At 36.0% G+C, this 12,991-nt stretch overlaps 1 protein-coding gene and 1 non-coding gene across 3 annotated transcripts in view; both read right to left on the bottom strand.

Annotated features, from left to right (window-relative positions):
• The window catches only part of CEP85L (centrosomal protein 85 like), a 138,135-nt gene that overhangs the window by 13,615 nt on the left and 111,529 nt on the right, over positions 1-12,991 (bottom strand). For both annotated transcript variants that reach the window (XM_003404252.4, XM_064290301.1), the window contains exons 8-10: positions 11,692-11,846; positions 5,709-5,826; positions 4,925-4,975 (exon numbers count right to left, since the gene is read on the bottom strand). In XM_003404252.4, coding sequence (XP_003404300.2) covers positions 4,925-4,975; positions 5,709-5,826; positions 11,692-11,846 — 324 coding nt within the window. The remainder of the gene's footprint in view (positions 1-4,924; positions 4,976-5,708; positions 5,827-11,691; positions 11,847-12,991) is intronic.
• Positions 4,142-4,248, bottom strand: LOC111750422 (U6 spliceosomal RNA). The gene has a single exon (XR_002785557.1). It is a non-coding gene; the product is annotated as a U6 spliceosomal RNA (small nuclear RNA).

Consider the following 12,991-nt stretch of genomic DNA (forward strand, 5'->3'; position numbering starts at 1 on the left):
AAGAAATATCAATTAATAAGGGGCGTGCATACTTAGAAACCCCGGTGGCGTAGTGGTTAAGTGCTACAGCTGCTAACCAAGTGGTCAGTAGCTAAGAGTCCACCAGGCACTCCTTGGAAACTCTTTAGTGCAGTTCTACTCTGCCCTATAGGGTCGCTGTGAGTCGGAATCGACTCGATGGCAATGGGTTTGGTTTTGGGTTTGGTGCACACTTAACAAGGTAAGATAATAATGCCACTTAGCATTTAACAAGGGGAATACATTCTTTAAATGAGATTTAATAATATTTTCTCTCAGCATCTTTAAAAAAAAAAGAGAGAGAAAGTATAGGGTTAGTGGTAATAGCATAGGCTTATGGAGTCAAACAAAACTAGGTTCTGGGTCCGTTATCGTCATGCTGTGTTTTTCCTTGTGAAGTACTGTGAAAATTATGTAATGTGCATGCCGGTAATACGTCTGAGTGTTTGCCCATTTCATAAATCCTGTGAGTAATAAGTATTACGTTTATACTAGGATTCTGTACTCTTGGGTCATAGCTGAGAGGGTCAGCTTGATCAAACCTGAGGAATTGAGACATGGAGTCTGTGAGTTTGATTCTGCAGGTGGCTAGAAGTGAACTATGGAACTTAAGAGTTGTGGGTAGCCATGTTCTGCCATGTGAACTAAAGAAGGAAAGGAAGTCAGCGTCAGAGAGAGAAATGAATAAAACACTGCAATGAGAGAAGCAACAAAGCCTTTCCTAAAGCCTGGTTCATCCCTAGGTATGGATTTCACAAGCTAGATGCTACTATTTTTCTTAGGCTAAACTGAGTTAGTTTCTGTTGCTTACCATCAAAAAGACCAATGATTTCTATCTGGCACAAAATATTTATGCAACGAACACTAATTCCATTCTGCTCAAATATTAAAAAAGGCCCATTTCAAACTTATCATAGTGTGTGAAGTTCCTTATGGGCAAAAGTTTTTGTTTTGTTCGCTATTTATGCCCTAGATAGTCTGTGGTAGGCACTCAGTAAACAGTTTCTGAATGAGTTGAATTACTGAATAAATAAAAAAGTGTGAAAAGGTTACTGTTGACTCAATATCTAATCTAGTTTAAGTGAAAGGCTACATTCGCTCATTCAACAAATACGTCACTAAGTATCTATTGCATGCAAGGCACTCTGCGAAGTGCCAAGTTGGATAAGAATTGTTTAAAAGCCCTAGAGCACCCGTCTTACAACAGCATAAAAATATTTAGTAATAAATTGAACAAAGAAGTACAAACATACTCTGAAAGTTATACAACACTGTTGAAAGAAAATCTAAGTAGATGGAAAAATATCCATGCTCATGAACTGTAAGTTTCATTATTATTAAGATGGCAAACCCTATGCGGCAGTTCTATTCTGCCTATTAAGATGGTGACACTCTCCAAGTTGATTTATAGATTCAACATAATACCTCTCAGAATCCCAGCTGGTTCTAAAATTAATAATTTCCAGAATAGCCAAAGCAATCTTGAAAAACCAATGAGTTGGAAGAACTCACAATTTCCATTTTCAAAACTGTACTATTGCACAAAGCAACAGTAATCATGGCTGTGTGATTCTTGTATAAGGATAGTCATAGTGATTAGGGAAATAGAATTGAGAGTCCCGAAATAAACCCATGTGTCTGTGGTCAACTGATTTTCAACAAGGGTGCCAAGGTGATTCAGTGGGGAAAGAATAGCCTTTTCAACATGTTGCTGGAACAACTGGATATCCACATGCGAAAGAATGAAAATGGACCTTTGCCTCATACCACATACAAAATGTACTCAAAATGGATTCAAGACCTAAATGTGGCTTTGATAAAAGGCTTATTTTGGCTACTATGATTTTCAAAAGTTACTATTAATTTCTGACAATAATATTTTTATTTTACATGTATCATAAAGCAATTTCACATAGTTAAGCTTTTTAAAATTAAAAATATCCTTAGGGAAAAAAGGCAGAACTTCATGTCAAGAAATATCACAATGGAAAATTTCGTAACAGATAAGGATGATAGGTGAATAACACGATCGACATAACCAGTGTCACTGAACTGTATATGTGAAGACTTAAAATTTCAAATGCTTTGTTACAAATATATTTACAATTAAAAAAAAAAATGAAGCAGTCAAAATTTTAAAATATTGAACAGAATTACAGATAATATTCTATATTTATTTACATATGGTCACAACATATCTAAATGTAACTAAAAACTGGGCCAAGGTGTAAGAATAAATTGCATTAAGATGCCTCCACAAACAGAAAAAAATGCACATTTCAATGAATGCAAATATAAGGTGAAAGATATATGATAAAATCTCACAAGTCTTATCCATCAAAGTTTCAAAGCCAACACTCATGTGCTGATTGTCCTTAATTTGGATTGAGGCAACATTTATTCATACTTTTGTAGAATGTTGCCAGCTGAAATAGAAATTCCTTTCATTGTGGTTTATGATAAGAAGTCAGATAACAAAGGCTGAGGGAACCTAAAGACTTTGAGATTCTAACGGCTTGTGTAAAAACTGAAGTTATATGTCTGTAGCAATATAAAATAAAGAGCATACCTTCTGCATATCAATCCATCAGGGTCATGCATTTGTTGAACTGGATTAGTTGGTTAACTGAATTGATACATCAATTAATATGGCCAAAAGATAATCAAGCCAACTGTCTATATTTTTGACTCTGAGTTTCTTTTTTTACTTCCATTTTAAGAAATACCAGAATTGGGAAATATAAAAATAAAAATTTATTCAGCAAAATTTGTCCTATGGCTTCCCATCACACTAGAATAAAATTCAAAAACATATCCCCTACATAACCTGGCCCAGACCATCGCCTCTCACCACGCTACCCGGCAACCACTGCTCTCCAGAAGAGCCAGCCTCCTTGCTGGTCTTGAAGCCCACCAGGCCCATTCAGGGCATTTGTTGCTCCCTTTGCCTGGAATGCTCTTCCCCTGGGTATCTTCATTCAAATATCTGCTTAAATACCACCTTTTCAGGAAAAAATTTATGACCACTCTGACACAGCACTCTGTCCTCACCTGATACCCTACTTAATTTTTTTAAATAGCACTTACCATTGCCTGACATTATATTAGTTTTCCATGTTCTCCATCTAACCCCATTAGAATGGCCAGGGACTTGTGTTCACTGCTGAATCACAGAACCAAGAACAACACCTGGCGTATATGTAGGTGCTCAGTAATTACATGGTGAATGAATACAAGAATGAGGATCCATTTAATCCACAAATTTTGGATTACATATAATGTGTCTGGCACTCTGCAAAACTCTACATATACAGGTGATCTACATAGTCTCCACTCTCAAGAAAGCAAGTATGGGGTGGAGATACAAATATATAAATTGTACTACAATTGGATGACACAGAAAGAATAATATATAGAGAATGATTAGGAGGGGGAGGGAAGGGAACAGGGGAGTGGCTAATTCTACCTAAGAGGTAGAGAGGATCTTCCCAGGTTTTGCAGGAGAAGTAATGTTTTTGCAGAGTCCTGAAAACCGAGTACACAGGTTTTCCAAGAAGAACACGGCATTTTTGGGAAACTAGACCCTGAACCCGCATTAGCATATATGCAGTACATTTGCTTGAGAAAGCATGGTATGTAAGTCCTGAGGGTGGAGAGGTAGTAAAGAAATACAGAAGCAGACTGTAGGCTAAGAATTTAGGGCTCTATCCCACAGATAATAGGAAGCTACGAGATTACTTTTACACTTGAGAAGCATCACCTAAATGGCATGAGAGAGAACTGAGGCAGGTTGGGCAGGGGGAGCATAATTGGAAAGGAGAGAAAACAAGTTAGGAGAAAAGAGATAATGTGATGACACATCTTTACACTACACCAAAAACCAAACTCTTTGCCATCTAGTTGATTCCAACTCATAGTGGTTCTATAGGACAGAGCAGAGCTGTCCCATAGGGTTTCCAAGGCAGTAATCTTTTTTTTTCTTTTTGTATTTGTTTCTCTAAAAAAAAAAAATCATTTTAACTGTCCAATTACCTAAGTATCTTAATATTGATATCCTGCTCACTTAATCTAGTCTTCTGAAGAGGAATTTAAGATTTCAACTAACATTTATTCTGGTGAAGCAAAAAATATGGAATGCTTCACGAATTTGCGTGGCATCCTTGCACAGGAGCCGTGCTCATCTTCTCTGTGTTGTTCCAATTTTAGTATATGTGCTGCCGAAGTGAGCACCAAGGCAGTAATCTTTATGGAAGCAGACTGCCACATTTTTCTTCCATGGGGCAGCTGATGGGTTAGAACGGACGACCTTTCAGTTCGCAGGTGAGCACTTTAACTACTGCACCACCAGGGCTCCGATCTTTATGTTAGGTAGTATCAATGAGGATACGAGGGAGGGGACAGAGAAATGCCTGCGGCATACCAATATTCAAAGGCTAGAGCAGAGAAATGGAGCTCATCTGGCCCTCTGAAGACAATCTGATAGAGGGATGGAAGATAAGATGGACAGAGCGGTGCTACGGATATGATTCCAGATAGAAAAAATGTGCAAGATAAAATAATATGTGAGCTCAAAACAGTTCCTTGTTTTTAACTATTAGGGCACTGATGACCTTAGCCAAACATGTAGTGAAGACAGACAACAGACCAATTACAAAGAGAGGGAGAGATAAGGAATAAAGGAGAGCAAGCTTCCAACCACAAATTTCTTCAGAACTGATTTACCAAACAGCATTTTCTTTCTAAAAAACTGAAAGAGTAATATATTAAAGACTTTACAACTTTACCTCCAATACTTATTATCTCTTTATATAAATACATATGTCCTTTAACATTTTTTTAAGTTAGGTAACCATTAAGAATGAATCTGCATATAACTAAATAAAAATCAGCACAAAACATTCCTTACCTGAATTTCTAAAATCATTCTGTCAATCTCAACTTGTTGGCTGTCTATTATCTAAAGTATAAGAAATAAAAATCAGTTTGAACCAAATCACTTTTTTCCATTGCTTTTAATAGTGCCAATATTTCAAGAAAACAAAGAAAAGACCAGGGAATTAAGAATTTATTTTTTAAAAATTCAGGACATGATTTTTTTTTTCTAAATAAAAATATTCATACCAAGTCTCCTTTAAATAACAATAAGATTTGGAATGCGGATATGTAAAATGCAAAAGTCTTCCTCTAGTTCTATGACTCACATACTTTGGGTATGTTATCAGGAGGGGCGGGTGAAAAAGACGACGACCCTCAACGAGATGGACTGACACAGGGGCTTTAACAATGGGCTCAAGCATAACAATGACTGTGAGGAAGGCGCAGGACCAGGCAGTGTTTCTTACTGTTGTACACAGAATGGCTATGAGTCGGAACCGACTCGATGGCACCTAACAACAGTTCTGATAAATGTTTCTCTAATTTATGCAAATTATAAAAAAACCTGAGACAGACTGAATAATTTAGAAAAGAAAACATCCTTTTGTTTTTAGCTAACAAGTAATAAAATTTCTTCAATTTGGCTTTTATTTTAATTTATTTAAATTTCTATTTTCTTTCCAAATAAAAACATGAAAACGAAAAATCACAGAAGCTATTATTAGCAAATCTATAAATAACTATAAATTACATATCTACCTACACACATTCACGCAGTATAGCTTTCATGTTGATCATTAAATGTATCTACTGACCTTACTAGCATTTTCATTTTGTTCTCTGAGGTGATCATTTTCATTCTGAAGCTGCTTTGCATCTAACATGGGGAGGCGGATTCCATCTTCAAGGCATCGCTCTACTTTTTGCTGCAAACTGTTTTAGAAAGATATTATATGAAGAAAATAAAGTCCACTTGCTGAGTTTGGTGTTCTAGGGGTCTATAATACTTTTTAATCAAGACCCAGAGACAAGAGATGAGTAAGTGTGAAGACCTGTATTTCATACAAGTAAGTAGGGATCATAATTAGCTGGTAGCTGATCAGCTTTTCAGAAATGGCAAATTCGAGACCAGAGAAAAGTGCTGCTTAGTATGTGACATCTTTAGGTCCTATAGGCACTACTGAGGTCCCTCATTACCCTAATCCGAGCTACGCTACCTAACCTCTATTTTTTCCCTCTCCCTAAAAATCAGAGTTCCTTGATTAAGATGACTACCACAGAAACTCAAGAATGTGGATACACATCTTTTGGCCTTCGTTTATGTATTTTTTGCTCTTAAAATTTTATTTATTTGGGGGGACCTCATACCACGAAGAAAGCAGCACCAGGAGCAAAGCACATCCTTTGGACCCGGGGTCCCTGTGGCTGAGAAGCTCCTCCACCAGGGGAAGATTGAGGACAACAACCTTCCCCTCCAGAGCCGACACAGAGAGAAAGCCTTCCCCTGGAGCTGACACCCTGACTTTGGACTTGTAACCTACCAGACTGTGGGAGAATAAATTTCTCTTTGTTAAAGCCAAAAATAAATAAATAAATAAAATTTATTTATTTTGTTGTTGTTGAGAATATACTCAGCAAAACATAAACCAATTCAACATTTGCTGCCCGTACGATTTAGTGACACTGATTATATTCTTCAAGTTGTGCAACCATTCCCACCCTACTTTTCTGAGTTGTTCCTTCCCCATTAACATAAACTCACTGCCCCTCCCTAAGGTTCCTATCTTTCTGTTGATCCCATATAGATAGTTCTTAAAAGAACATAATGCTTAAGGCAGACCCTTTTTACTAGTTAACCTACAACCATTGTTCGGTTTTATGATGACTTCAGAGGATATTTTTGGTTTAAGGTTTAAAGACTGTCTCAGGGCAATAGTTTCAGGGGTTCATCTACCCTCCATGGTTCCAGCAAGTCTAGAGTCCGTGAGAATTTTTAATTCTTTTCTGCTCTTTTGATCAGGATTCATCTGTAGAACCTTTGATCAAAATGTTCAGTAGTGGTAGCCAGGCACCAACCCGTTTTTTTTGGTCTCACAGCAAAGGAGGCAGTTGTTCATGAGTGCAATTAGCCACACATTCTGTATCCTCCTCCTATTGGTGAATAGAAGCCAACTATTGTACCTTGAATGGCCGGTTGCAAGCTTTTAAAACCCCAGTTACTACACAACAAACTAGGAGGTAGAAAAGAAGCACTAAACATACTAGGCCAATTAACTGGGATGTCCCATGAAACCATGAACCTAAACCTCCAAACCAAAGAACCAAATCCCATGAGGTATCTATGTGCTTGTACATAAGCAGTCTCAGCAGCTTTTTTTTTTCTTGCCACTGTTGTAAATGTACCTATAACAGAACTTTAGTTAGCCCATTCAACTTTTTACAGGTGTATAACTTATTTACAGTAATTACAATAATTGACTGTGCAACCCTACCCTTAATCAATGCGATTTTCCATCACCATTAACCCCGTTTAGCCCCCCCTCTCGCCCCTGGTAATAATTAATAAACTTTGGTCTCTATACATTTGCCTTTTCTAGTCTTTTTATAAAAGTGAGACCATATTTGTCCCTTTGTGACTGGCCTGTTCTGTTCAGCATAACGTTTTCAAGCTCCAACCACACTGCAGCATGTATTAAGATTTCATTTCTCTGACAGGCTGAGTAGTATTCCATTGTATGTATGTACCACATTTTGTTTATCCATTCATCTGTTGATGGGTATTTAGGTTATTTTTACCTTTTGGCTATTGTGAATACTGCTGTAATGAACACTGGTATACAAGTCTCTTTTTTGAGTCTCTGCTTTCCAGTCTTTTAGGAATATAAGTAGGAGTGGAATTGCTGGGTCATATGGTAGTTCTTTTTTTTTATGGTTGTTCTAATTTCAGTTTTTTGAGGAATCACCACACTGTTTTCCACCACAGCTGTACCATTTTGCAATTCCCACCAGCAATGAGTAAGGGTTCCAATCTCCCCACATTCTTGCCATTATTTGTTATTTTTTTTTTTTTTTAGCCATCCTACCAAAAAACCAAACCCACTGCCTTCGAGTCGATTCCGACTCATAGCGACCCTATAAGACAGAGTAGAACTGCCCCATAGAGTTTCCAAGGAGCGGCTGGCGGATTCGATATGCCGACCTCCTGGTTAGCAGCCATAGCACTTAACCACTACACTATTAAACATCCTAGAGGGAGTAAAATGGTATCCCATTGTGGTTCTGACTTGGATCTCTCTGATGGCTAATGACGCTGAGCATCTTTTCATGTGTTTGGTGGCCATCTGAATGTCCACTTTGGTGAAAATGTCTATTCAAGTCTTTTTTTTGCCCACTTTATGATTGGGTTATTTGTCTTTTTGTTGGTAAGGTCTCAAAGTTTTATATTTATTTTGGCTATTAGATTCCTGTTGGATATAGGGTTTTCAAAGATATTCTCCCAGTCAGTAGCTTGTTTTTTCACTTTTTTTGTAAAGTCTTTGATGAACAAAAGTTTTTAATTCTTATGAGTTTCCATTTATTTATTTTGTTTTTTGCTGTTTATGCTTTTGTTATTACATTAGATAATCCACTGTTGAAAGCAAGGCCTGACAGCATTGCCCCTACTTGTTCTTCTAAGAATTTTATGGTTTCAGTTTGCACATTTAGGTCCTTAATCCATTCTGAATTTGTTCTTGTGTATGATGTGAGGAACGGATCCTATTTCATTTTTCTGTATGTGAAAATCCAATTTTCCCGGCACCATTTATTGAAGAGGCTCTCCTTTCCCCATCAAATGGACTTAGCACTCTTGTAAAAGATCAGTTGACCACAGATGTGTGAGTTTATTTCTGGGCTTTCAATTCTATTCCACTGTTCTATGTGTCTAATGTTAAACCCACACCAGGCTATTTTGACTACTGCAGCTGTATAAAAACTAAAAAACAAACAAACAAACTTGTTGCTGTCAAGTCTATTGTGACTCATAGCAACCCTATAGGACAGAGTAGAATTGCCCCACAGGGTTTTCAAGCAGCGGCTAGTGGATTCGAACGGCCAACCTTTTAATTAGCAGTCATAGCTCTTAACCACTGCACCACTAGGTCTCCCCATATAAAGCTGAGGATTGGTTTTCCTATTTCTGTAAAGAAGGCTTTTGGAATTTTGATCAGGACTGCACTGAATTTGCCCTTTATTCTGAACTCAGCATAAGTTTGCTTCTAAGAAGTAGTTCTTGCCTAAACCAGCAGAATTATATTTCTACTATGTTTATTACTTGATCTGTTTTTTTACTGTATCCATGGTGCAGAGCTGCATTTAAGCAGCAGAAACAACAAAGTGATGTCTCTCTGGCAAGTTAAGAATAAAAGAATAAAGGGAAAAATACAGGTGCTGGTCTTGAGGAAGGAAGAGTAGTAATATTTGGGTTAAATGGAACATTAGCAATGATGGCCAAAATAAAAAAAAAATCAGCAGAAAGAAAACCAGTAATAGTCCTATTTTAGCTTGTAATCATACTCAAGAGTTGTATAGTACTAAAATAAACAGATTTCTTATAATTTAGGTTTTATTATCTTCATTATTTTTTTTTTTTCTTTCAGGCATTATGGCTATGTTGTATTTTTCCTCTCTTCCGAAAAAGAAGAAATGCCATATCTAGATTTTAGACAAAGAACTGACAGTCCTAGATAGTAGAATATGATAACTAACGGTACCAGAGAGGTTTTTATGTATTACCAGTATAGTATACTGCTTTTTCAGTCTAAAAGTGAAAAATTATTTCTATTTCGGAATAAGTTTTTTTCAATTTGGTCTTAAGATACTACTTCTATGTATTTATAATATTTCAAGAGATGGATTTTAAAATAATGTGTTAAAAATATTAAAGTTTTCCCTCCTACCTCCCCTACCCCCACAAAAAAAAAGGGCTGCTATGAAGAGGGGAAAATGTACTTTGTCATGAGAAAGTACACATTTCTTTCATGTGTACATTTTCAGGTTATGAAGCATATTCACTTCGGAAAGTAATAAATCTTTTTAATAGCAGAGGTACCTACTGTTATATTAGTAGGGATTTCACTCACATATTTTAGATTTCATTTCTAATGGAAAACTTATTTCATTTGTAAATCCCAATCATTCTTAAGTATTCATAGAGAACTTAGAAATACTATATAAAAATAAATGTTTCATAGTCACACATACATCTAAAGTTCCTTAGGAACTTAAGGAATATTTTATTACAGAGCTGGGAAAACTGACATTATGAACCCCTCACAAAATCAAGTAACACCAGAGCCACACAATTACTGACAAATTGTAGAAGATCTTCTTTGGCCATTTGTATCTATTTGAAATGAAGAGAAATTTTGGGGGATGAAGTTATTCCAGCTAGTGTCAAGATAAAGTTAAGAAATAGAAAATGGATTCCCAAATGCACTGTACTAAATCTTTCCAAAGCAAGAATACTAGGCTTGGTTTTCTCCAAAAACCCAGTAGAAGAAAAAGTGCTAACAGATTTCAAGTTATATTAAACATGTAAAAGCATACAACGGAACAAAACACAAACATCAGAATTATTTTCAAGTTTTTCTAATTTTGTTCATAAAACAACGCAGCTTGAATTTATGATCATAATGCTCTATAAAACAGGACAGATCCATTATCTCCTTTTATTTAATCAATAAAGATGAAAGGAAAAATATATAGTTGAATCAGTGGAGGTCAGGAAGCTGTTTTAAGACTAGAAGATGTAAGATGTGGATTTGTAAAAAGGCGAGTAAAGAGCAATAAAGGAGAAAAATAATGGCAGAGTCAAAAGTATAGTTTTTTTAAATTTGAAACTGAGATTAGGAACACTGAAGACTAAATGGTCCCAGAAAGCAGAGATTTTCTGCATTGAAATCCAAGGAAAAAAAGTAGATCAGGCACATTTAAGACTCTGAAAGTAGCAGTAAAGCAATATCAACATGGAATTATCAGATGGATTTTGATTAAAAGCTGAGAATACAGTGAGTCATATAATTGATATATAAGCACGAACAGTATATTTCTTACATTTAGCTTTTTGTTTTGTTATCTCATTCTTCAGGATAGTTTTATCTATTGATGGTTAATAATCTATTAGTTGGTTTCAGTTTTATAAAAAAGGGAGTATGTGTGCCCATGCACGTAACATAGTTCTTTAGGCTTTTCAGGAATCCAGTTTCGATTTCCAAGTTTAAATACACTAGCTGAAGACATTGATAAATAATATTAACTGTAATTCTAACTATTAATTTAAAAGAGAAGAGTCCCATAAAGCAGGATAAGTGAGAAAATATGAAGGCACATGGCAAAAAGGTTGTATCTGCTACTCATGTAAGGTGCAATCGGTGAATCAATTATTTCTTTGTAATATATTTCATTAAGAAGTGCAGTTTGAGCACTTTTAGGTTTGCTGCCCCTTTTTTGTTCTTTAAATTTTTTACTTATGTTTTGACAAAGCCAAAAGATAAAGGATTTGTGCTAATACTTCCAGTTTTCAATTAGAATACTTTTACTATTTTCATCTAAAACCTCTGGCACGATGTCAGCATGCTGCATGCAGATGTTTATTCACAATTGAGACTTCCTGTTTCAATGAAATTACACTTCCGGTTCTTAAAGCTACAACTTTAAGAATAATAGAGCCATCGTTAAAAACTATTTTGTATGAAATGCTTTATGGAAAGTACTAATATTTATAAAATCATGTATAAGGATAACTGCAGGTTTTCTTACCTCTGCACTGTGGTTACCAGCTCCTTTTCTTTCTTTTTCTGGCAAATGAGCTGTGTCTCTTTCTCTTGACACTGTTTTTTAATTTCGTCGAGATTTTTCTCCATATCTATCAAAGTCTCTTGCAAAGTCTTGTTTTTCTCTTCTAGAACCTGAAGCTAAAGAGAAATTTTTTTAAGTTCATAATATATGGAATGCATTTAAATGTGTTTTTATTAGAAATTCTTTCTTTGTTCTCAAAAATTAATAGATAATGGCTAAAATCATAATATGTTCATTTCATCTTCAACACTTATTAACACTCAATCTCCTTGTATGGAAGGGAGCTGGGAGAATGGAATTATGAAGACAAACAGAATGAAGTCAAAAATTTCTAGAAGACAGAAAAGTAAATGATCTCATGTTTTTTAATCTATACTGGTCTCTGTTCCTGCTGCTGTAACTCCTGTGATCCTTCTTTAGTTCCTTCCTGACTTGAACCCTTTTTCAACTTTTAAATTAATATAAAATAGAGAATGCTATGTACATCTACAGTCTGTAGAATAATGACATTCCATGTGTTAGACCAATGATTCTCAATTAGGAGTGATTTGCCCTCTAAGGGATATTTGGCAATGTCTGTAGACATTTTCTGTTGTGCAGGGAGGGAGGGAAGAGCAGTACTTTTGGCATCTGGCAGGAAGAGGCCAGGAATGCTGCTAAACATCTTACAATACACAGGATGGACTCCCACAACAAAAAAATTATCAGGTACCAAAGGTGAATAGTAGTGAGGTGAAAAAACTCTGGGGTAGAAAGAATTTGGCAAGAAACTGAAGAGGAGGTTTAACAGATTTATAAATAAGGTTAAAAGGGCAGGCCTCACCAGAGTTGGTAGAAAGACTTTGGAAGAGGTTTTATTAAGAAAGGAAAATAATCAGAAGAGGAGTCAGAGGAGTAAATGGAGGCCAAAGATCAAGGTATAAGAAAAAAAATTATGGAAAGATTAAGAAGAATGAAGAAAATCAAGTATCTAGAAAGACAGTCAACAAAAGACCTTGTTGAGCCTTGGCGGAGCCCACAGAATATTGGGAAAGGCTTGTGGGGGTGGGGGGCTGTGGGGCTGTAGGGGTGGGGTCGGCGGTTATCACACTGGTCTAGAAACTACCTTTAAGGTAGAATCTTAAATAAGAGTTACCACATAGGTTCACTGGGAAGATGAGCACATATCAATTGCCAATAAGAAAGATCTATTCATGTTGAGATGAACAAAGTTTCTGATTAAAGTCCTAAAAACAGCAATTAAACACCAAGATTTACTTAT

This window comes from Loxodonta africana, chromosome 1 (assembly GCF_030014295.1).
Source record: "Loxodonta africana isolate mLoxAfr1 chromosome 1, mLoxAfr1.hap2, whole genome shotgun sequence".
Taxonomy (NCBI): Eukaryota; Metazoa; Chordata; class Mammalia; order Proboscidea; family Elephantidae; genus Loxodonta; species Loxodonta africana.